Raw genomic sequence first — 24,970 nt, 5'->3', positions numbered from 1 at the left:
ATCCCTTGAGTCTAGGAGTTTGAGACCTGCCTTAGCAACACAGGAAGACCCCATCTCTATCAGAAAAAAAAAAAAAAAATTAGCTGGATGTGATGGCACACACCTGTAGTCCCAGCTACTCTGGAAGCTGAGGTGGGAGGATCCCTTGAGCCCAGGAGTTGGAGGTTACAGTGAGCTGTAATTGCCCCACTGCATGCCAGCCTGGATGACAGAGCTAGACCCTGTCTCCTCCTACCCCCCAAAAATCCGGGTATAGTTTTGGTTTATTATCAGCATCATGGAAAAATATTAAAATTATTAACGTTTCTGACATCTCTTTTCTTTACCGCCTTTCCTTTCTTTCTGAGAGAGTTGAGACAGCAGCACACGTTTCTTGGCCCCATCACTGAGTTAATGGGGAAAATCACAGGTAGCCAGTTGTTTCTTTGGGGAGCTGATCTCTCCTGCGTGTTGCCTACCAAGGTGACCCTGGGAGGCCCCACATGGGAGTCAGACCTAAGGCCATCAGTCATGTTGTCTATGCACATTTGGGTGTCCCTTTGAGGTAAAGGGAAGACAGACCAAACAAATGTCTTGGCATGCAGAAATCAGGATGTCCTAGAAATTATCCTATATAGTGTTACTGGTGGAAGGTATCTGAGTTACCAGCAGTGAATCCATAATTGAGGTCTGCAGCAACCTCAATTCTTGCCTGCTCAGAAGAAAGAATTTGACTGAGGGGCATAAGGCAGAAAAAGGGACAGAGACAAGTTTCAGAGCTGGAGTGGAAGTTTATTTTAAAAGGCTTTAGAACAAGAAAGAAAGGAAAGTACGCTTAGAAGAGACCCAAGTGGGCACATGAAGGTCACGTGTGGTGTTTACCCTTGGTCTAGACTTCATAGGCTGGCCCACTTCCCATGTCTTGTGCCCCTTTCCCATGATTCTTCCCTTAGAGGGGGCTGCCCGCATGCATAGTGCCCTCCTTTTGCTTGGGAAGTGAGCACATGCAGTATGTTTAGGAAGTTGTATGCATGCCTATCTGAGGGTTTCTTCCCTTTTCTGGTGGTGTACCCTGAGAAGGTCATACTCTGCCATTTCTTTCTGTTAATGCACGTGCCTGAGAAGTTGTGTCTCCCTGGGGCCTGCATTCAATTAACAGTGCAATAGGCGTGGACCATCAGGAAATGGCCTCCTCCTGGCACCGGCTGCCAGTGTATCACTTTCAGAGAGGCAATGTGATAATTGCCGAACCATTACCCGACATTCTCCTAGTGGGTGCGGAAAGAGCCCACTGCTGCCCTGCTCATGCCTGTCTAACTACATGTAAAAATGGCATTATTTGATTTTTGATATTTCTGTCATTTTTGACACAGTACCTCAGGTGCCTGAAAGAATATTTTAAAGATACAAAGGGAGTAGTTTTCCACATTCTCTAAAGGATGAGGCTCCTCAGGTAGTCTCTGTAACCGACAAATGGGTTCGTTATTCAGTGCCCAGATAGAACCGATTTACCAAGACGGGAATTGCAGTAGAGAAAGAGTTTAATTCATGCAGAGCTGGCTGAACAGGAGACCAGAGTTTTATTACTACCCAAATCAGCCCCCTGGAAAATTTGGAGGCTAGGGTTTTTCAAAGGTATTTTGGGGAGAAGGGGGTGGCTAGGGAATGGGTGCTGCTAAGTGGTTGGGGGTGCAATCATAGGGGAAAATGGCCCTCTTGCCTCTGAGTCCGCTTCTGGGTGGGTTGCCAGAGAACAGTTGGCAGGTCAGGTAGAGCTGTCAGTTGTCAGAAATGCAAAAGCCTGAACAGACATCTCAAAAGGCCAATCTTAGGTTCTACAATGGTGATGTTCTCTCTAGCAGTAATTGAGGAAGCTGCAAATCTTGTGATCCCCAGAGTAATCTTTTAAGTCTATACCTGGGCAGAATTCAAGCTGCGTTCATCCTCCCAATGTGGTAGTCTTGCATTAGTTTTACAAAGGTGGTTTAGTTCTGGGCTATTATCACTTAAACTATAAACTTCACTTTATCCTGAAGTTAGTTTGGTCCAAGCCCAGGAATAGCCAAGGGCAGCTAGGAGGTTAAAGGCAAAATGGGGGTTGGTTACATTAGATCTCTTTCACTGTCATATTCTCTCACTGTTAAAATTTTTGCAAAGGCTATTTTACTTCATGCCCCTGTGGCCCTTCCCTGCACATCCTCCTTGCTGCCCACAGCCTGCGGAAAAAGGGTGACCATTCCTCAGGGAGCCACACACTTTGCCTGGGCCCGGACATCCTCTCTGAGTCACCAACTCTGTGGGCCAAGCCACCTACACTCTGGCAGCATACCTCAGGAGAGCAGAGGCTGTGGCAGATGTGTTGTGGTCTACTCTGACCCTTATGTCCATGCAACTGACTCATCTTTGCAGCAATTCCAATGTGTAGGTCTCATTATTCTCCCCATTATATGAGAGGGAAGGGAATGCTCAGCAGAATGTTAAGAAACAGCCCAGTCTTGGCTGACACCAACAGGTGGCCCAGCTCACCTTTCCTGGCCGGTTGGTGCTGCCCCTGCAGCCATGGCTGACTCTGTGAGTGCTAGGAATGTAGAATGAGTAAGCTGTTGGGAAAGATGTCCTGTGATGATGGTTCCTGTTGCTTGGAAAAGTAACATTTGAATGCTGATTTTTATGCACCCACTTTTCAGACAGATTTAAGCTTACGTCTACTGCAACTCAAATGTTTAGGGAGATTTATGGAGATTCCAAATGGAAGTTTTTGCTGTTAGAAGTGACTGTGAATAATGCAAGGGACAACTGAAAATTTCAAGCTGCTTTTATGTTCGTTTGCTTACAAGTTAAAAACAATCCTTTAGTTTTTAAAATGTGCTCACTGGTTTGAGAAGAAGCATGGAAAACATCATCTCCAGGGAGTTATTGCCTAAAAAGAAAGAAAAGATAGCAATGGGAAAATAATGGAGCTGTTTTTATAAAGTAACTGGTTTCTACTCTTTCCAGCTCTGAAAACTGTGTTGACTAAGTAGGAACATTTTATTTTGGATAAGGCTGTTGGGATGGTCTTCAGAGAGCATCTGATACCCTAAATTGATTCATTTATATCTACCTTTAATGCCACAGATAAATACCATGTATACGAAGTTAAAGTTGATCCTTTCCATAGTCAGCGGGATGAACTAATTGTGCAATTCTGTCCTGTCATGTTCGTTTCCCCTTCTTTTCTTTTTTTACTTTGAGACAGGGTCTTGCTCTGTCACTCAGGCTGGAGTGCAGTGGTGCACTCTAGGCTCACTGCAACCTCTACCTCCTGGATTCAAGCGATTCTCATGCCTCAGCTTCCTGTGTAGCTGGGATTACAGGCGCATGCCACCATGCCCAGCTAATTTTTAAAATTAATTAATTAATTAATTAATTAATTTTTTTGGTAGAGACAGGATTTCAGCACGTTGGCTAGGCTGGTCTCAAACTCCTGACCTCAGGTGATCCGCCCACCTCAGCCTCCCAGAGTGCTGGGATTATAGGCGTGAGCCACCATGCCTGGCCTCCCTTATTTTCATCCATACCTGAATGTTCTTTTCTTTGATACTGATGGTGGTTCTCTAGGAAGTCACTCACAAACTCGGTGCTATCACCTATGCTTGGCTATCTTTCTGCAATCTCATAGCATTCACTACAGCTTATATTTGCAGTGAACTTCGTTGTTTTTATAAGGCATTGCTATTTTTTAAATGTTTTTTAAAGGCATGCTTTTATTTGGGATTTTGAACAATATGTTGGGTTTTTTTGTTGTTGTTGTTGTTAATCTTATCTTATTAAGAAAGCATGTGAAGGAAGAAAAAAAATTACATTTACCTTAGCATTTTATGTCTTTAATTTACCTGAAAATATGATGCATAAAAAGTTGTTTTCTATAAAGGACAGATGAGAATTATATTCCAAGGGGTTACTTTTTGATTGGTTAAGCTATCACCTGAGCAGCCCTTTGTAGACTGACCTGGGAGGTGATGACTGTTGAGAACTGGTTTTGGGGAAAGGACTCTGGAGTCCTGGGTCCCAGGCAGTGACAGCCTCCTTCCCTTCCCCTCTGACCACCACTGGGCTTGTGGCCCTGGACTTTGGCCTTCTTTGGGAGCCCGTGGCAAAACAAAGTTCTTCTGCTGTCAGCTTGGCCCTCCTCATCTGAAGGAAATACTTCTTGTGCTTTGTCTGGTGTCAGGGGCAACAATTCCGGCGAGGCCACATCAGCAGAAATGAAGCTCTGTGACCACAGTATGGTACAAGACCTGGGTCAGGGAGAGGCTGTGGTTTCCCGGAGGATGGCTGTTTGCCCCTCATAGGACCTTGGCGCTAACTCTGGGCTTAGCTACTTGGACCCCTTATGCAGCCATGAACAGGAGCCCCTCAGGCCCAGCGCTCCAGAGCCTTCCATGTTTGCATGAAGTCATAAAACAAACATCGACTTCATCTAGATGCCTGGTCCGGGTGCACATGGGGCACTGAGAACACCCCCAGGGAACAGGGCCATCTCAGCCACATGGTCACTACAGAACCGCCCAAGCACATGGCCAGACGGTGTAGGACTCAGTGTGCCACTGACAAACCGGACAAGCTGAGCTGATTTCCCAGTGACCAGAGCTGCCCCGTGCTGGAGGAAGGGCGGAACTGCCCCAGAGGAGGTGACTCAGGCCTCTCAATCCGGGCATTTGTGGTTCCTCACTTTTACTCAAAACCAGGGAGCCAAAGGACCCATGAAATCCACAATGCATAAAATTTGCATGATTAAAATTACACAATTCATGCATTCCTCTGCGTACATACAACGGAGGGTGAGAAGTCTTGTTGCCAGGGTAGAAAGTACCCTGCAGGGGAGGCGTGTGGGAGCTGCCTGGAGGTCCACTGAAGTCTGATCATTGGCCTCACAGGGTCCCCATGTCTCCAGGCTGAGCGTCTCTGTCCTCTGAGACTCTTGTGAGGTTTTGCCCTCTTCTGAGAGAGCAGAAGAGAAGTTTGCTGCCAGGAAGATGAAAATACTGACATGCCCTGTTTCTCACTATGAATTGTAACTGAACTAAAAGCAAACTCGCTTTTCAAACATTTTCCTAGTGGGTGGACTATAAGTAGGGTTTTCCTTTTTTTGATAATGTTTAACAGAAATCTCTTGTTTAGTTTGTTTGTATACAAATTTAACTGCTTGAATAAGGGACTGGGTGTGAATTGCCAGTGTAAGTGAGAGATTTTTTTTCTTAACACAAGGTCCGTGATGGCCGTTTCTGGCTTGGGGTAGTATGGTTGTAGGTGCTGGCAACACAGTCACCTGCCACTTCCTGCCTCAGTCTGCTGTGGCAATAGAGAGATGCACAGATTGTTAAATATTGCGGGGTTTTTGATTGTTTGGGTTTTTCTTGCAAAGAGTACAGTACTTTGGTGGAGACAGATATGGAAACACAGATTCCATGAGAGGTGTTGAGACTACAGTGGAGGTTGTGTGGGTGCAGTGGCCACGGTGAGGGACCTCAGGGCAGGAGCCACGCCAGGCAGGGCACCAACAGGCAGGACAGGCCAGGGAAGCATCAGAGAGCTTGGCAAGCCTCCGGCTTGTCTTGTGGTCACTGCTGCCATGTCATGCCTCATGAGGACCTCAGCAGTCAGATGCTCCTAGTGTAGGAGCTTCCCTCTTGACCACCAAATGCTCATGGAAGTTGTGTGTGGTCGGTGTTGGAAGCATGAGGCTGATGCCTAGAATTCAGAAAGGCTGACGGCCCACATGGCCTTCACCTTTCGAGCTGGGCCCTGAAGAGAGAGGGACAGCAGGAAGGAGAGCCTCTTATCAGATGTGGTGTGGCAGGCTGCGAGATACGAGGGGAGTATGGACTCCAGCCTTTTCTTAGGGCTCTCGAGTATGAGCAGAAAGCAGCAGGTGCAGTGAGTGGTTCTGGGCCTGGGTCACGTGACCCTGCCCTAGGTACAATGCTAGTGACAGAGCACACACCCACCGGTGTGCCAGGCCTCTGCTTCCTGCTGCTCACCAATGGGGATTGTGATGGCTTGTGGCCTGTGGCCTGGCTTTGCCTGGCGATAGGTTCAGTGGACAGGCACAGAGGCCTTTCAGGTGTGGGATGCTCAAGCCGAGAGGCCGGTTATGCCTTGGTGTCTCTGGTGCCTGGTGCCTGGTGCCTGGTGCGCTGGTGGGAAGCCCTCAGACCTGTGAGCGCAGCACCATGCTGAGAACAAACCCCAGGCTGTGAGCAGTGGACCGGTTCTCTCCCAGAGCCCCAGACCTAGCCAGGATGTTTCTCCTTGAGTTCCCTTCTCAGCAGGGGCTGAAGATACTTCTGGGAAGTCTAACCCAGCTGTCCGTTTTGCAGGTACGTTCAGTTCCTCAGTGGGCTCCCGTCCGGATCGGTGAAAATGAATGCCTCTCCCCTGTTCCTGCATTTTGTCATCCTCCACGGCACCCCCAACTTCGACACAGGTGGAGGTGAGTGTCCTTCATGATATGGCACCTGCGATTGGCTGGCCCAGACTTGGAGCTGGTCCTGGGCCCCTCAGTTTAGATAAGCCTCTGCTTTCCTTCCGAGAGGGCCCAGGGTCTGCTCCTCTGCCTCCCTGGCAATTGACTGTGTCCCCCTTCAGTGGTCAGAGCCCCATGTTTATGTGGTTGGGCCAAGTTATTTAATCAGGGGAGGGACTGGCAGCCAGCAAGGGGGATCAGAAATACCCCTGTGTATATGCACAGTGACTCGGGCAGACAAGCATTTTCTGGGCTGCAGCCCTGGTGGGTCAGCTGTGCAGTTGGCCTTGAGGTCACAAGCTATGGAAGAAGCCCAGTAAGAGAGGCATGAATGTGACCCAGTCTCCCCTGATGCATCTCACAAGCCCGTCTCCTCCTTCTCCTTTAAAATGACCCCACAGGAAAGCACACAGCATGTAGCTGAGGGTGAGGGCCCTGAGCCCTCCTCCCTGTCCCACTTAGATGAGCACAGCACGTGACTGGGGATCAGGGCCCTGTCCCCACATCCCCAGTTCCCCAACGGTGCACAGAGCATATGGCCGAGGGTCAGCAGGGCTCTATCCCTCCTCCCTTGTCCCATGCAGGAGCACATGGCACATGGCTGAGGGTCAGGGCCCTGTCCTCTCCTTCCCAATCCCGTGCAGGCACACACAGCACATGGCTGGGATTCAGGACCCTTGCCCCTCCTCGCCAGTCCCATGCAGGTACTTGCTCAGAGGTTTCTATTGTCTCTGAAGTACATCTATGCCTTCAGGTCCCCCGGGTCATCATGGCCAGAGTGACCTTGCCAAGCTGCTAGTTGGTTTTGAAGCAGCCTGGCTTCAATTCAGGAGCCTTTGGCACCCTTTGGATAAAGGTCAAACTGTGTTGCTCTGCAGGCTTCTAGGACCAGGTCCGGCCTTTTCCTGCAGCAACCCTGTGGCTCCATGCACTGCCTTCCCAAACCTCAAAGGCCGCAGGTGCAGTCTTCTGGTCTCCTCGTCCCTTTCTGTCTTTCTGATTGCCAAATTCCTGTTCGTTCTGTACCAGTCATGCCTCTACAGACAGTTGTGCCTTTCTTTCAGTGTGCCAGCCCTTTCTGAAGCTCTACCAAGCCATGCAGCCTGTGTACACCTCCGGGATCTAGTGAGTGCTGCTGCTGCTGCTGCTGCTGCTGCTGTGGGATCTGGATGGCTCAGGGAATTGCAGCTGAGCCTCAGGTGCCTGTCTAGTAGGAAGAGGGTGGGAGGGTTCAGGTCAAAGAATGCCAAGAAGCCAAAGAAGAGTCCAGTGGGGAAAACCCTCTTATGGCATGTGCTCCAGCATCACGCCTCGGCCCTCCCTCCTGCCCTGCACAAGTGTCTTTGGGCTGTCATACCAGTTGGATCCATTAAAGGACACAGGGGCTGGAATTTTGAGGGGAGAGAGGGCCATTTGCTTTTTGGAGTATGGTGGCACCTCGGTTTTCAAGGGGGATTGATTCCAGGAACCCCTTTGATTACCCAAATCCGAGGATGTTCAAGTGTGTTTTATAAAACAGCATTGTCTTGAACTCCTGACCTCAAGTGATCCACCTGTCTTGGCCTCCCAAAGTGCCAGGATTACAGGTGTGAGCCACCGAACCCCTGGCCATCATGGTGAAACCCCGTCTCTACTAAAAATACAGAAATTAGCCAGTTGTGGGGTTGTGCACCTGTAAACCCAGCTACTCGAGGTGGAGGCAGGAGAATCACTTGTACCTGGGAGGCAGAGGTTGCAGTGAGCCGAGATCGCACCATTGCACTCCAGGCTAGGGGACAGAGCAAGAATAAAAAAAAAAAAAAAAAAGGCCAGGCTTGGTGGCTCACGCCTATAATCCCAGCACTTTGGGAGGCCGAGGTGGGTGGATCACGAGGTCAAGAGATTGAGACCATCCTGGCCAACATGGTGAAATCCCATCTCTACTAAAAATACAAAAATTAGCTGGGCATGGTGGCATGTGCCTGTAGTCCCAGCTACTTGGGAGGCTGAGACAGGAGAATTGCTTGAACCTGAGACACAGAGGTTGCAGTGAGCTGAGATCGTGCCACGGCACTCTAGCCTGGCGACAGAGCGAGATTTTGTCTCAAAAAAAATAAAACAACAACAACAAAAAACTGGCATTGTATTTACATATAACCCATGAGCATTCTCCTGTATACTTTAAATCATCTCTAGATTACATAACAATACCTAATTCAATGTAAAGGCTGTGAAAATGGTTGTTACAATGTATTGTTTTTTAACTTCTATTATTTTTTATGGTTGCATTTTTGTTTTTTATTTATTTTCCACAATATTTTCTATCCCCAGTCAGTTGAGTCCATGAATGTGGAACCCAAGAATAGGGAAGGTTAACTGTGAGCATATTGGAGAGAGTCCTACGATAGGCTCTCACTACTGTGGTTTTTCTTTCTCGCTCCTTTCCATTTTGTTTTTTATTTTTATTTATTTATTTTTTTTGAGACAGCATCTCGCTCTGGCACGATCTCTGCTCACTGCAACCTCCACTTCCCAGATTCAAGCGATTCTCCTGCCTCAGCCTCCTGAGTAGCTGGGATTACAGGCAGCTGCCATCATGCCCAGCTAAATTTTGTATTTTTGTAGAGATGGGGTTTCACTGTGTTAGCCAGGCTGGTCTCAAATTCCTGACCTCAAGTGATCCGCCTGCCTTGGCTTCCCAAAGTGCTGGGATTACAGGCGTGAGCCATGTCCGGCCTCCTTTGCATTTTAAACAAAAGGTAGCCACACATCCCCCAAATTTGTATATATTTCTGAGCTTTCTTTGTCTTTTTGGATGTGGACAGACATTTTATGAAAAGTCAGTAAAGGTAACAAATCTCACTACTCACAAAGAGCTGTTGTCACATTTCTGGGTTTGCTGTGGGCCCTGTGTGCACTGATGTCACTCTGGAATTGCACCCGCAGTTTGTAACTGAAACTGTGGCTGTGCCCACCCTGGGCCCCTTCGTCTAAGGCTGTATGGTCGTCTCCAAGCTTGGGCCTCTGGAGTTGGACCTTAGTCACTTCAAGTCAGTCACTGACCGTGATGATGCTATGAGGACCCTCCATGGCCTGGGAGCTTTCTTTACCTTTTTAGATTCATTTAGATTCTCAGGAATTAGATTCTGGGATGATTGGGCATTCTGTGTAATTTCTGAGTTTTTGGTTGTAGGGTTGCTTTTCTCTACATGTATTCTTCCCACGAAATTATGAAGTTGCATAATGATCTGCCTTCTTCTTCATCCCAAAGCAACGTTGGCCCAGAAAACCCCAGCAGGATCTGCATCATCATCGAGCCGGCCCAGCTTCTGAAGGGAGATGTCATGGTGAGTGCCCGCCGTGGCCGCAGATGTGTCTGTGTCCCCACTCTCCCAGTGGTGATGACTTGAAATCATGATTCTGTGTTAAAAAAGTAACCCCCACCCCCAAAAAAAAGTACCCTGTAGGAAGAATGAAAAGTAGCTTTTATCTTAACACTGGGGTCCCCCACCCCCGGGCCGTGGACCTTATCGGTCCGTGGCCTGTTAGGAACTGGGCCTAGTGAGCGAGCAGGACCACCTGAGCCTCCCGTCAGATCAGCGGTGCCATGAGATTCTCATAGGAGTGCGAACCCTATTGTGAACTGTGTGTGCGAGCCATCTAGGTTGCACACTCCTTAGGAGAATGATGATCTGAGGTGGGTAAAAATATTGAGGCGCCGTTAGCATGGAGATGCGGATAATTCAGCCATAGTTTACATCTCAAGTGATGTGGGCGATTGATGAGAAGGCGGTTGAAGCGTCTGGTGAGTAGTGCATGGTTAGGAATAGCCCTGTAATAATTTGAGCAGGCGCCAAGAAGTGAGCGGAACAGTTTGATCCTGAAACCATCCTCCACCAGTCCATGGAAAAATTGTCTTCTGTGAAACCAGTCCCTGGTGCCAAAAAGATTGGTGACCACTGCCTTAAGGCATTTAGTTAACTTTCTGAATAAAACTATTTTAATTAAAGGGACGGAACAAATCTTCATTCTTGATTCTCTTTCATTCTAGAGCCCCTTGAGATATATAACCTGGAAATTAATGTCCTAACTTGGCCACTCACTTCGGAGAACCCCTGTATTCTGACTATAATTTGCATTCTTCACATGATCACAGGCCTCCCAGAGTGTGGGTGCAGAAATAGAATATTTAAGTATCATTAATAGCCGAAGTGTGAAATACAGCTGGTGCAATTACAGCTTGATTAATGGTCAAAACAATGATTTCTCCAGATAATTTTGACTCTTGGGTGTGTTGGTTCTTGGAGGAGATTAGCCATTACATAATTACATTTTTGCCTTTTATCTTTCTTGAATACAGACAATTCATACATTTAAAATAATTTTACGAAAGTTTTTTATCTGAAATAAGGTAAGCTTTTAAGGCATATATATGACTTTCAGCATGCATAGAATCATAGAATGTAAAGATTTCATGGCCTTGGAAGACCCACTTCTATAAGGCAGTAGGGTGAATTGAGAATTAGCTTTTCATTGTATTATAAATGCCCTGTACAATGTTTTTGAGGATATTCATTAATTTCCCCGTAACCCCTAGATTTTAAAATCTTAGCTTAGTGGGTGGTGAACTCCCTACCTTGCTGGTCCTGAATTCTTACAAAAATCAAATCAGCGAGGATCGAAAGTGGAGAGGATTGAAGGTGGAGACCGTCTAAACCCATCCATGCCAGCGGGGTCCCTCTGGGGCCTCCAGTTCTGTCCTGTTTCACATGCTCACCACCTAATTGAGGGGTTCTTCAGGCCTGGAAGGCAGATCTGGAACAACAGCCGGGCCCAGCCCTTTTCAAGGCATTGAGTAAGCACTTTATAAACATCTTGCCTCCCATTTCATAGGCAAGAAAGCTGAGGTTTGGGGTGCGTCATACGTTTTTATAGACGCGTTTCCTTAGCTCTCTGTTCTACTGTCCTAAGGAGGAGGACCTGGGCTGGAAGTCTGTCCTCAGCGGTGCTGTGCTGCAGCGATGGTGCAGCATCCCTGTGGTTGGAAGTGAGAGGGAGGACCAGGAGGGGAGAGAGACATCCGCTCTGGTGTTCTCTCACATCCTGTGGTCCAGAAGGCAGCCCTGGGCTTGTTTCCTAGGAGACTTCACCCTGGAGGCTACTTCTCCCAGGACACTTCCTGGGATTGTTGGACAAAGGGCCTGAGTCTTTATTGAGCACCGGCTATGTTCAGCACTTTACTCCTCCACCCACTCTGGAACTGGGTCCAGTGTTCCAGCTTTAAAGAAGAGGCCGGGCTGGGTGCAGTGGCTCATGCCTGTAATTCCAGCACTTTGGGACGCTGAGGTGGGTGGATCACGAGGTCAGGAGATCGAGACCATCCTGGCTGACACGGTGAAACCCCATGTCTACTAAAAATACAAAAAATTAGCCGGGCATGGTGGCGCGCGCCTGTAGTCCCAGCTACTCAGGAGGCTGAGGCAGGAGAATGGCATGAACCCAGGAGGCAGAGCTTGCAGTGAGCCAAAATTGCGCCACTGCACTCCAGCCTGGGCGACAGAGCGAGACTCCGTCTCAGAAAAAAAAAAAAAAAATAGTAGGCCAAGAGAGGCTGGGGGCGATGCTGGTAGGATTTGCACCCGCCCTCATCTTGTTTGCATAGTGTTCTACCTGCCCTGGGAGGCAGCATCTCAAGGGCGGGTGCTCCCCAAACCAGATCTTCAGTGATGAGTAGTTATGGCCCCATGACCCAGTCCCTTTAAGATGACTCATGGGAGGCAGCTGAACAACTCAGTCATGGAGGGTGACCCTGAGGCTAAGATGTGGCTTCCCCCCTACCCTCCACCAAGAGCATGGGACAACCCTCTCCCCTGGGCTGTTTATGGGCTGGTAACTGCAGGGTCTTCCTGAGACCAGGCGGGTGGGGCAGTCTCCTGGGAAGTGCCTGGCTCCTCTCCTCTCTTCCAGCTACCTCCTCCTCCACCTGCCTCCTCCTCCTCCTTTCTCCCCTTTCTTCTCTCCCACCCCACCTTTACAAATTTCTCCCTCCTCCTCTTGCCCTTCTTCCTTTTCCTCCTCCCTGCTCCCTCCCTCCTTCCTCCTCATTATTTTCTGTGGCCCCTTCTTCCTACTGTCATTCATCCAGTAGTCTTTTTTTTGAATGTTTTGTGCTTTTTGAGTCCCTGTGCTTGGCTCTAGGCCCATGAGTGAAGTTTTTGCCCTAGGGATCCTGTTGGGGACATGGGCTTTCTGGCAGGAGGGAACCTGCTGCTACTGTGTAGCCCACAGAGGCCTTGATGAGACGGGGTGGGAGAGGTCACAGGAGGACTCAGATGGAAGTGTCCTGTGAGTTGGCTCCAGGTTGGAAGGGGTGTTATTATACAAACAGAGATGCAGCATCCCAGTCTTGAGGCACCCACAGAGGCTGATGCTGTTGTTAGGATGTCTGTCTTGCAAGGAAAGTCGTTGTCTTGGAAGGTTGAAACGAGATTTTGTAGGGCTTACATATTTGCATATTTTGTTTTGGGAAATGTTAGACCTCTTCCCAGTGAAGACCATACTTAGGGTTTGTGAGGATTAAATGTACTCAGTCGCATAAGTCTCTCAGGACAGCACCTGGCGGAGGATGAAACGGCATCGATGTGACCCTGTGGCATCACCAGGTCACTTTCCTCTATCAGACCAGACTGTGGCTTAGTCTTTGGGGCAGCCACTGCCTCTTCCCTCTGGAAGAACCCCCAGCACCCCACCCACCCCACAGGCCCTCTCCCCACGGTGCTGCGTCCTATCCTGTCCCACCCTGTAGTGGGCACCGCAGTCCAAGCGTGTGGTCTGAGTAGACATTACATGCATCTCTGTTGTAGCAGTTGGAATGAGGCTTTGAGTGAGTGGCATGGGTGGGACTTGGAAGGTGTGTGGTGGAGGTGTGGGTTTTGCACTTGATAACTGAGGCAGGCCCAGGAACAGGGTGGGGCGGGGTGGAGAGGGGCCATGAGTGGGTGAAGGAGGCGGTGGCCTCCTTTCCTCAGCGTCCCACCTGCAGCCCTTGGGAGTCTTCCCACTGGCCTCCAGGCCACCGTGGGCTGGCGTTCTCCAGCCTGACATCTCCTCCTGGTCCTCTACCTGTTGCTGGCTCTAACCTGCTTGGCATTCAGACTGTGTGTCCCTCAGGCCACTAGAACCCGCCAGCCGCCTCATGCTGCCCCAGCTGATCCTGCCATTCTGTCCCCAAGCCCTGCTGATCCAGCACTGTCCACCCACCCTGGCCCTGATCGCTCAACTCAGGCTTCACCGTTTGGTCTCAGCTTAAACAGCAGAGGTGATTCTCCCACAGTCCTGGAGGCTGGGAGCCTGAGATCCAGGTGTGGGCAGGGTGGTTTCTCCTGAGGCCTCTCTCCTTGACCTGGAGGTGGCTGTCTTCTCCCTGTGTCCTCACCTGGGCTTCCCTCTGTGTGTCTGTGTCCTCATCTCTTCTTCTTACAAGGACACCAGTTATCATTCATTCGGGCCCAGCCTAACGACCTCATTTTAATTTACCTTTGTGAAGACCCCATCTCCAAACACAGCCCTATGCTGAAGTGCTGAGACCTTCAACCTATGGATTTTAGAGGGACACCATTCAGCCTGTGACAACTCTGTTTATTAAATAAACCTCTCTTAGAAAGTTTAGTAAGATTACTAGTGCAGTCAGGTGCCATTGACAGCCCGGTCCATGTGGCTGTGGTTTGTCAACAGCCTTTATCCTGAGCACGTTCAGCGTGCGGCCTGCATGAGAGGATGTGGTGGACATGAGAGTGGGCAGTGCAGGGCTCCTGCTCCCGGGAGTCTGGGTCCTCCAGGGAGATGAGCATGCAGATAGCTAGGGCAGGTGGAACTGAGCATGGCAGAAGGTGTGCCGTGGCAAGAACTGAAGGTTAGGTGGGAGAGACGATTTCCAGCGTGTCAGAGAAGGCATGGCTTCACAGCAGAGCTCACATCTGTGGTCGACCTGGAGAGTAGAAGCCCAGGGTGTCACTGCCAGTGCTCCCATCAGAGTCGGGAGTGCATCTTTTGCCAAAGCCCAGAAATCTCAGTGCTGTTGACTCCCTCTGAAAACGATCTAAGGGAACAACACAGGAAGAAAAAAATGTGGTTGCACGTTTCTCATTATTGGCAAAGCATCCCTAGAGAGGAGCGGGAGCCATCCCCTCCTCCTGTTCACGCTTCTTCTGGGTGTTCTGAGGGTGTGCAGTGCAGGAGTAGCACCGGATTCATCCTCTCCAGCCTCTTCCCACCTTCCAGTGACCCACTCTGCCATGCTCAGCACAGGATGCCCACGCCGCCTTCACTTTGCCCTTCATTCAGTTTTTCCCTGTGACTGCTTGACATGCCCTGCTGCAGGTTCACTGAGCACACCTTAAGTTGAGAAGGCTGCAGTGGGGGAAGAAGTTACAGGGCCTTTTCTGTGTAAAGTTCAGATACGCAGGTGGTTTTATTTCTTTTGGCAACAGTCATGGCTTGGAGAGGATCCTAAGGAGCAGAAAGCATGTGCATAGATTTATACCCTGAAGACTGCAGATGTCTTGGTGCTCTCAGTCTGGGTGTTTTCTGAGGCTGTCTGTGTACTTTTGAAGGCGGAAAGTGGCTTCCCAGGCGGGCTAGCCATCCTTCATCCTCCTCCTTCGAAAGGCCTCTTGTCCTCTTTGAGTTTTCCCCTCCGTGGTTCTGGTGTCTGCCTTGCCTGCGGGGACATCTGCCTGGCTTTCCTCATGAGGGCCTCTGCACTGGGACTTACTGGCAAAGATCACAGTCATCACGTTCACAGAGAAGGAAGGGCCAGAGTCAAGTCTAACTGCAGAAAGTGACTTGGGAAAACAGAGCCCCACTTGCCACTCCCTGGACTCAGTTACTAGCAGGTGGAGCTGCTGCAGGCAACAGCAAAGCTGACCGTGACTCGCCGTCTGCCTTCGCCTCGACACAGCCAGCCCATCCCTGCTCAGCCCCTCCCAGTTGCACACCTGACCCGTCCCATCTTTGCAACGTGCTTTTCGCCAAAAGTCAGATTCTTAAGCCTGCTCCTTTCAAAAGGGCAGAACCTCAAGAGGTTTAGTAAATATGGCATTGTCGGGCAGTGCCATGGAGAGGGCAGCCGAGGCCTTGTGTAACCCTGTTCAGGAATTCATGCGGGCCCATCAGGAGTCTGGCAGGGCTCCAGGGGCCTGATCCGGCTTGCTCCCTCCCTGATCTCGGCTCTCAGGTCCAGAGTTTGTAAACACATGCTTCGTCTTGCTCCCCCTGCTTGGGCAAATCCACGGCCACTTGAATTTTGTGTTCATGGTTGCTGGCTCTAGAACCTTGCTCCGGTGACCCGACTTGTAAACAAAGGTGTTGCCTGCTCAAGAAGTTTTCACAAACAAACAGTGCTGTTGCTGGTTGTTTCTTACCAAGGGCACTTACATAAGGCCAGGGAAAATGAAAGTGTTCTCCTGAGACTCTGCCCCAGGAGAGGTTTCTACAGATCTCTGTTGGACACATCACAGCATTATTTTGTGATTGTCTTTTCCTCTCGCTTTTAGACTGGGCTGCGTCTTAATCCATGCTGTCGTCTCAGCATAGTGGACTTGGTTGTGTTTTCACTTGCAGCCAGTATTTACCCACCTTTCAATTGCTTTAGGTCATGAATTACAATATTGCGAACATCTGAAATCATTTTCGGCTCCAAGCGAAGAAATCATGGTTTAGTTTTGGCCCTACCTGACTTAAGTCTTTGACCTATGGGGCTTAGCTATCTAACTTTCTACCCTCCAAATATGTGGCTGTAACTCATTCTCTGAGTTCACAGATTCCTTGAGGCCTACGTAGACAGTTGCCTGGGCCACCAGTGGAGCGTTGAGTGAGAACGCTACTCTTTTCTGTTAGGGATGCTTTGAGGGTTCTGCTCTTTTGCTTAGTAAATTTAGGGGAAGCAGATCTGAATAGGAGCTGCCCAGCAACGACTGGCATTGGGGGAGTATAGGAACCTGAGGGCTGACTTCTGAATTGGGGACTGGCATTCCTGGGGCTGATACCTTAAGCCTTGACCCTCTTGGTATAAGGTGCTTTTTCTCTTGTTGATGGAGAGTTTGAAATAAAAATACACTTATGTGGCCTAAAGTTAAGCAAGTCATCAGCGTCTTTAAACACTGGATTGATGGATAACTTCTTTGAGAATTCCACGTGTCTGCCTTCGACTTGGTGTACTCCAGGAGCAAATGAGGTCCAGGCAGGGCTCTGTTCCTGGTCACCAGCAACTTGTCCAGTCCAGTCAAGGGCACAGGCATATTTTTATTTTTATTTTTATTTTTTGAGACGGAGTCTCGCTCTGTCGCCCAGGCTGGAGTACAGTGGTGCAATCTTGGCTCACTGCAAGCTCCACCTCCCGGGTTCATGCCATTCTTCTGCCTCAGCCTCCCGAGTAGCTGGGACTACAGGCACCGGCCACCATGCCCAGCTAACTTTTTGTATTTTTTTAGTAAAGACGGGGTTTCACCATGTTAGCCAGGATGGTGTCGATCTCCTGACCTTGTGATCCGCCCGCCTCTGCCTCCCAAAGTGCTGGGATTACAGACGTGAGCCACCGCGCCCGGCCCGGCACAGGCATATTTTTACACCACTATTAGAAAATAAATTTTTGCGATGGTTTCTGAATTGCCTCATCAGACTAAAAGAAAGCAAGAGTGCTTACAGGCCTTCCCACTGAGATCATCATTCACCCTATATGTTTTTGAGTACCAAGTGCCCTCTCTCTAGAAGCTTATGCCCTTTAAATAATATATTCATATAAATATAGCATATCATTATTGGATTTATGAATTATATTAATATGTAGTGCTAATTTAATCTTTATAACAACATAGCCAGGTCAATATCATAATACTCATTTTGCAGTCAGAGAATTTAAAGTCTAAAGAGGCTACAACATTCTGAAGATCTGAGTGCTCCCAGTGATTTGTGATGTTGGCATCACACCCACGTACTTTTGTGGTTGGCTCTATGATAGCATGGTGACAGGCCATGCGCAGCCTTCGTTGCAGTGCTTGCTATTTCTTATTTCGTTTTTCTATGCTACCAAATCGTGACTGCACATCTTTGAGTTGTTATTTTAAATGCAGATATTCTAAAATCTGAAGGCAAAGGATCAACATATTCTAGAAACACTCTGGGGAGACCCAGGTAAATAAACTTAAAGCCGGAGGGATGAAGAGAAAATTATAGACTTGAATCACTCTAATCTTTACGAAATGTTTGCATTACTATTATATCTTAAAGGGAGGCATTTGGGGGCCCTCGTACCAAGTACCATGTTGATTGTTCTTTCTGTTAAGTATTACAAGCATAATTCTGAGCTCTTGCCATCGGTCCTAAAAAGATTTGTTCTTGTAGATAACGCATAATTATTGCACACTATGGAGGGCTCCTGGTTGGTGAGTGGATTTTGTCTCAAGATCTGACCTGCTGTGTTGATGGTGGTTGCTGGGAGCCCCGAGTTAGGGAAAATCCTGTGATTTTCCGTGTCTTTCAGAAGAAGCCGGAGTCAGTTCATGATTTGGTCAGGGGGACTGGAGGGGGTGGTGTTTACCTCCCTTAATCAAGAGGAAAGAGATTTAATATGAAACAGGGAGTGTGTATGATGAGGCCGTTAGGATCTCAAGCCAGCAAACAAAGTTAGCATTAAAATACACAGAGAAACCCCTGAAGGGAGGGCCACATGATTTCAGGCAGCAGTTGTTCTCTGCCAGTGGGATAGACCGCTGTTTCTTTCACTGTGGAGCCTTAGGAGTATTTGAAAGCTTGTGCTGTGAAAAATAGGAATCTTACAGGAGAATCATATGGGGCCTGGAGAGGAACCTGTTTGGGACAGGCCAATTCCCATCTCCCGCCGCTCTGTACCTCCTGGGCACCATGGCCTGCCTTCTCCTCCCTTCTGGTATGTGGAGGGAGCTGGGATTGCTGCGGGAGGTGCAGTGTGTTTGTGTGTAGCTGCTATGAGGAGCAGTGGGGGGACCTGGGGGAGCATCCTGGATTCCTGAAGAGGGAGGGCAGGACCTGGCCTGGAAGGAGGCCCTGCGCTGGGCGGGGCGGTACTGACGGGAGGGGCACAGTGAGCTGCGGTTGGGGAGATTCCACTGTGCCCCTTATGCGGCCTGTACTGGAGCCCACAGCTCCCTCTGTTTTCACCCAGGACACTCCCTGCCTGCCAGGACCGAGCCCACAGCTGCCTCCTGAGGAATTTCCTGACTCCTGTGGGCAGATGTTGGTGCCCATGTCAGCACAGGCTGCGTGAGCTATCAGCTGACATCCTGTTGTTGTTTTTATTTTTTTAAATCTCTGGTTCCCTTAAATATTTATAAAATTTGAGAGCAAGACTGGCTTGAATTGGGGCCTCTCTTTTCCTTTTCCCTTCCCTAACCACTTTTCACTCCCCGTTTGCAAGGCACCAGTGGGAAGAAGGCAGACAGGGAGAGGTGGGTGCTATCATCCTTAGCAGTGGGGACGCATGTGTGGATTTACCCTTGGCCAGAAGGACCTCCCTCTGGGGATCTCTACAATATGCCCCAGGTTGAAGCATTTGAGGGGTGGTCAGTGTACTGAGTGTGGGGCATGCGGAGCTCAAAGGAGGGACCCAGATAGTCTCAGAACATCCTGGAAGGATCCCTGCAAGGGCAGCCTTTGATTGAGTCTTGCTGAGAAGTCAGACAGTCTCAGACAGAGGTGGTAGATTTGTGGCCAATGTGCCATTGGCTGTTGGAAAGCAAATTGAGGCAACATTTCTTCACAATGCCAGTTATCTCTACTTGCAAACACCCTGGTTCCTGGGCCCCTGGAGGCCAGGCCTGAGTCTGAGCCCCATGTTTACGGCACCCCTGGCTAGCGCCAGGCCATACAAGGGAGACCCAGTCATGTTTGTCAACAGGGAACATCCTTCTACAGTCTTAATTATATTTTTTGGTTTGTTTACCCGTCCCTTTCCTTGTAGATAGCACAAGGGTAAACATCTTCTGGGTCTGCCTGGAGTCACTGCTCCCTGCCTCCTTGGCTGGGCTTCTGGGTCTTTTGTTCCTCTGGTGGACGTTCATCTGGTTAGGGAAGACAGAGCCCTCCCTGCCACGTTCTCCTGCGTGCTGGTCTGGATCATATCTGCTGCGGTGGCTTCTCATTTACTGTTGTGAGGCATGTGATATTTTAAAGCCATCTCTCTCCAAGAAAAGTCTCTTTTACGGGAACGTGGCTGTCTCTGCTAGTCACCACCCCTCAGCCTCGGGGTGGGGGAGGTGCCCGCCTGTGCACGGTTTGGTCTGAGAGCGGAATCTAGCCTGTCCAGGGCCTTCGACCTTCTGGGGATTTGGGAAAGTGCCACTACCTGGTGGTCCTGCCCCTGATCTCTGAGTGAGGGGTGTCCCTGTCCCTGCAGCTCTCCCAGCTGTGGCCTGAGAACCCTCCCAATGATGCCAGTGCTGCGCACGGTCACAAGAAGCAGGGGGGCCCCAGTTATAAAGGCAGGTCGGGACACTCAGGCGCCTGCTCTGCCCACCGTTCCCCACATGCCAGGCATCTGCAAGGAGGGGCTCTACCCTTTGGCTCATTGGCACAATCATTTAGGGTACTTGAGCTGCACCCTGGGGACCTCATGAACCCTAGCTTGAGTTCAAATCACATCAGGGTGATTCTGAACACTTGTCTCACATGACCCCTGACAGGACCTCTGGACAGTCAGGCATGGGAAGCTAAATGCCAACACCCTCTCTGTCTCCCTCTCTCCCTTCCTCCTTCTTTGTGTCTCTGTCTCTAAATTACAGCATGCACATAATCATTTAGGATAGTACACACAGTAATGACCAGCTGCTTCTTTTTGGAAAACAAAAAGCTTTAAGTTGCAACATGGAGCATTGAGATCAAAGAAAAGCTATCACAATCAGTTGTTAAAGTCTAGAAAAAAGAGACCATGGAATTCCATTTTTCAGATGTGTTCCAAAACAGGGCACATTCAGGTGGTCTGAAAGGGTCAGGTGGCCTCTCTGAGGACTAGCGATAGTGGTGTTCAGAGCTGTGGTTCCACAGGAGCAGCACAGGGAACACATTGAAGCCTCCAGTGGAGCCCCGCACCCAGCAGCAGCAGTGTGGTGCCTCTGCCTGCACCCCAGCTGTCTGCAGGCGCCTGTCCCCCAGGGCTGAAGTTCCACTCCAAAGCGTGAACTCCCAGCCAGAGTCCAGAGGGGAGGCCCTGCTGTGCTGGCCTCCGCAGAGTGTGTTCCTTGCCAGGAGCATGTGTCCCCGCTGCAGCTGCTTTGTTTTGTTTTGTTTTGTCTCTCTAACCCAGGTGAAATGCTACCACAAGAAGTACCGCTCGGCCACCCGTGATGTCATTTTCCACCTGCAGTTTCACACTGGGGCTGTGCAGGGCTACGGGCTGGTATTTGGGAAGGAGGATCTGGACAATGCCAGCAAAGGTGAGGCGCGGAGCTGGCAGCCCTGTGCTTGTGGGCAGCTGTGGTTGAATCTCCTTGGTTGATTCTTTCACTATCCTCTCTACCCTCTTTCCAAAATTCAGCCTACTGACAAAATTGTTCCCAAATCGGGAGAAAGTGATCATTGATCTTTGGGGGAAAAAAATTATGGATAACCAATGAAACTGCCTGTACTTTCTGTATCATGGGGCGTCTTTATTGCAGATTTGCGAGTGGTGCTGCACTGGTTGGAATAAAGGACAAAGTCAGCCCATCCTTTTCCAGTTAATCATCTCCACAAATGTGTTAAAACACATTGTTTTCTTCAGATGACCGTTTTCCTGACTATGGGAAGGTTGAATTAGTCTTCTCTGCCACGCCTGAGAAGATTCAAGGTGGGTAGCTTGGTGGAATACGGGGAGGTCCTTGTTGACACTGGTGAAAGGTGCATGATGGCTACACTGGGGCTGTAGTACTAGTCTCCTGCCTTTGTGCATATTTGGAGATTTCTGTGATTAATTTTATTTAAATTCAGGATATTGGATAGTGGAACAAGAAGGCCCACTTGTGTCAGTAAGCCCCAGAAGTGGCGTGACTTGCTCACAGCCACTCAGCCAGGAGAGCCTTGGGCATGACTGGCCGTTCTTGTAGGAGTAAGGTGGTATTGCATTGTGGTTTTAATTTGCATTTCCCTGGTGGTTAGTGATGTTTAGCATTTTTTCGTGTGTTTTGTTGGTCATTTGTATATCTTTTGAAAAATGTCTGTTCATATCATTTGCCCACTTTTTGATGAGATTATTTATTTTTGTTGAGGATTTGTTCGAGTTCCTTGCAGATTTTGGATATTAGCTCTTTGTCAGATGCATAGTTTGCAAATATTCTCTCTCACTCCGTGGGTTCTGTTTACTCTGATGATTATTTCTTTTGTGGTACAGAAGATTTTTGGTTTAATTAGGTCCCATTTACTTATTTTTGTTCTGTTGCATTTGCTTTTGGGGTCTTAGTCATGGATTATTTGCCTAAGCAAATGCCCAGAAGAGTTTTTCCTAGGTTGTCTTCTAGACTTTTTATGGTTTCAGGTCTTAGATTTAAATCTTGGATCCATCTTGAGTTGATTTTTATAATATAAGGTGAGAAATGGGGATCCAGTCTTATTCTTCTACATGTGGCTAGCCAGTTTTCCCAGCACCGTTTGTTAAATAGGGTATTCTTTCCCCAGTTTATGTTTTTGTATGCTTTGTTGAAGATCAATCGGTTGTAGTCAGTTGTATTTCTGGATTCTCTATTCTGTTCCATTGATCTGTGTGTCTACTTTTATACCATGATGTTTTGGTAACTATAGCCTTTTAGTATAGTTTGAAATCCAATAATATGATGCCTCCAGATTTTTGTTTTGTTTTGTTTTTAGGATTGCTTTGGCCATTTGGGCCCCTTTTTGGTTCCATATGAATTTTAGGATTTTTTTTTTCTAGTTTTGTGAAAAGTGATGTTAGTATTTTGATAGGAATTGCATTGAATCTGTAGATTGCTTTGGACAGTATGGTCATTTTCAGTATATTGATCCTTCCAATCCATGAGCATGGGATGTGTTTCCACTTGTTTGTGCCATTTCTGATTTCTTTCAGCAGTGTTTTGTAGTTCTCCTTGTATGGATCTTTCACCTTTTGATTAAGTATATTTCTAGTTTTTTTTTTTTTTTTAGCTGTCTTAAATAGAATTGAGTTCTTAATTTGATTGTCAGTTTGGTCATTGTTGGTGTATAGCAGTGCTACTGATATGTGTACATTGATTTTGAAACCTGATACTTTACTGAATTCGTTTATCAAATCTAGAAGTCTTTTGGAGGAGTCTTTAGTGTTTTCTAGGTATATGATCATATCATTGGCAAATAGCAACAGTTTTAATTCCTCTTTTCCAATTTAGGTGCCCTTTATTTCTTTCTCTTAGCTGATTGCTCTGGCAGTACTATTCCAGTACTATGTTGAATAGAAGTGGTGAAAGTAGGCATCCTTGTCTTGTTCCACTTCTCAGGGGGAATGCTTTCCACCTTTCCCCATTCAGCATGACATTGGCTGTGGGTTTGTCATACATGGCTTTTATTATTTTGAGGTAAGTCCCTTCTCTGCCTAGTTTGTTGAGTGTTTTTATCATAAAGGGATGCTAGATTTTATCGAATGCCTTTTTCGCATCTACTGAAATGACATATGGTTTTTGTTTTTAATTCTGTTTGTATGGTGTATCACATTTATTGACTTCTATGTGTTAAATCATCCCTGCTTTCCTGGGATGAAATCCACTTGATCATGGTGTATTATCTTTTTAATGTGCTGTTAGATTCAGTTAGCTAGTATTTTGTTGAAGATTTTTGCATCTATGTTCATCAGGGATATTTGTCTGTGATTTCTTTTTGTGTTTGTGTGTGTGTTTTATATTCTTTCCCAGTTTTGGTATCAGGCTGATACTGGCTTCATAGAATGAGTTAGTTAGGGACAATTCCTCTTTCTCAGTCTTTGGAATTGTTCAGTAGGGTTGGCACCAATTCTTCTTTGAATGGATGGTAGAATTCAGCTGTGAACCCATCTGGCCCTGGGCTCTTTTTTATTGGCATTAAAAAAAATTATTGATTCATTTTCACTGCTTGTTACTAGTCTGTTCAGGGTTTCCGTTTCTTCCTGATTTAATCGAGGAGGGTTGTCTGTGTCAGGAATTGACCAATTTTCTCTCAGTTTTCTAGTTCATATACATAAAGGTGTTCATAGTAGTCTTGAATGATCTTTCGTGCTGGTTGTAATGTTTCAAGTTTCATTTCTAATTGAATTTATTTGAATCTTCTCTCTTCTTGGTTAATCTAGCTAATGGTCTATCAATTTTGTTTATCTTTTAAAAATACCAGCTTTTTGTTTCATTGATCTTTTGTATTTTGTTTGAATTTCATTTAGTTCTGCACTGATTTTTGTTTTTTATTTTCTTCTACTAGCTTTGTGTTTAGTTTATTCTTACTTCTCTAGTTCCTTGAGGTTTGACGTTAGGTTGTCAATATGTAATCTTTCAGACTTTTTGATGTAGGCATTTAGTGCTATAAACTTTTCTCTTAGCACTGGCTTTGCTGTATCCCAGAGGTTTTGATAACTTGTGTCACTATTATCATTCATTTCAAGGAATTTTTAAATTTCCATCATGATTTCTTCATTAAGTAACCAGCATTTTAAAAAGAGAATTAGAAGTATAGTAGGCTGCAAGTATTATGTGCAAAACAAATTTTTTCCCTAAAAAATATATTTCAAAAGAAACCAGTCCCTTTATCATCAAGGTGAATTGTCCAGATCCATCACCAAGATCCACATCCATGGGAGTTTTGTTTCCCTTTTTAATAGCTATGTAAATAATCATGCTTTTTCTATGTTCATTGTCATAGATTTAGGCAAAAACCTTTAAATACATGGCTTGTGTGTTAAAAATCCCCTTGGTGTTCCTAAAAAGACTTGAAGGGAGGAGTGTGGATCTGAGAGCCTGGAGCCTGGATTCAAATCTGTGGGCTCTGAGGCTCAGAGACAGCTTATCGGGCCTCTGTGTCCTCATCAGTGAGGTGGTCTGAAGACTCCTGTTTTGCAGAAGTGTCCAAGCCTGGGACACCGTGGATGAAAAATCAGTGCTTACTTATCCCTTTCCCCTCGTGGTTTTAACTATGGTTCTATCTGTGGAAAATCCTCCACAGTCTCTGATTAGTGTCGTGGCTCCTGGCAGGAGGGTGGAGGATGGAGTGGCTTCTCTCTCCTGCTCAAGTCAGGCTGCTCACCTGTCCTTATGGTGGAGTCCAGTGGATGGAGGTGATGGGTTTCACTGGGACTAATGTTGCTGCCTGTGCCCTGTGCAGGGTCCGAACACTTGTACAACGACCACAGTGTGATTGTGGACTACAACACAACAGACCCACTGATATGCTGGGACTCGTACGAGAACCTCAGTGCAGATGGAGAAGGTGCGTGTGGTCATCTTGTGTGCAGTTATGGAGGTTAAGGGTGCAGGGAAGACAGCCCACTCA

General features: G+C 47.7%; 1 protein-coding gene across 1 annotated transcript in view; it reads left to right on the top strand.

Moving 5' to 3' along the window:
• Positions 1-24,970, top strand: part of LOC129051270 (tensin-3-like) — a 252,609-nt gene that overhangs the window by 127,535 nt on the left and 100,104 nt on the right. Inside the window, exons 10-15 of the mRNA XM_063718537.1 lie at positions 6,342-6,454; positions 7,552-7,612; positions 9,738-9,813; positions 20,802-20,931; positions 21,258-21,323; positions 24,803-24,907. Of these exons, the coding sequence (XP_063574607.1) occupies positions 6,342-6,454; positions 7,552-7,612; positions 9,738-9,813; positions 20,802-20,931; positions 21,258-21,323; positions 24,803-24,907 (551 nt within the window). The remainder of the gene's footprint in view (positions 1-6,341; positions 6,455-7,551; positions 7,613-9,737; positions 9,814-20,801; positions 20,932-21,257; positions 21,324-24,802; positions 24,908-24,970) is intronic.

The sequence above is a fragment of the Pongo abelii genome, chromosome 19, assembly GCF_028885655.2.
Source record: "Pongo abelii isolate AG06213 chromosome 19, NHGRI_mPonAbe1-v2.0_pri, whole genome shotgun sequence".
Classification (NCBI taxonomy): Eukaryota; Metazoa; Chordata; class Mammalia; order Primates; family Hominidae; genus Pongo; species Pongo abelii.
The sequence above is the reverse complement of the archived record's forward strand: the minus strand, read 5'-3'. Positions and strand labels throughout refer to the sequence as shown.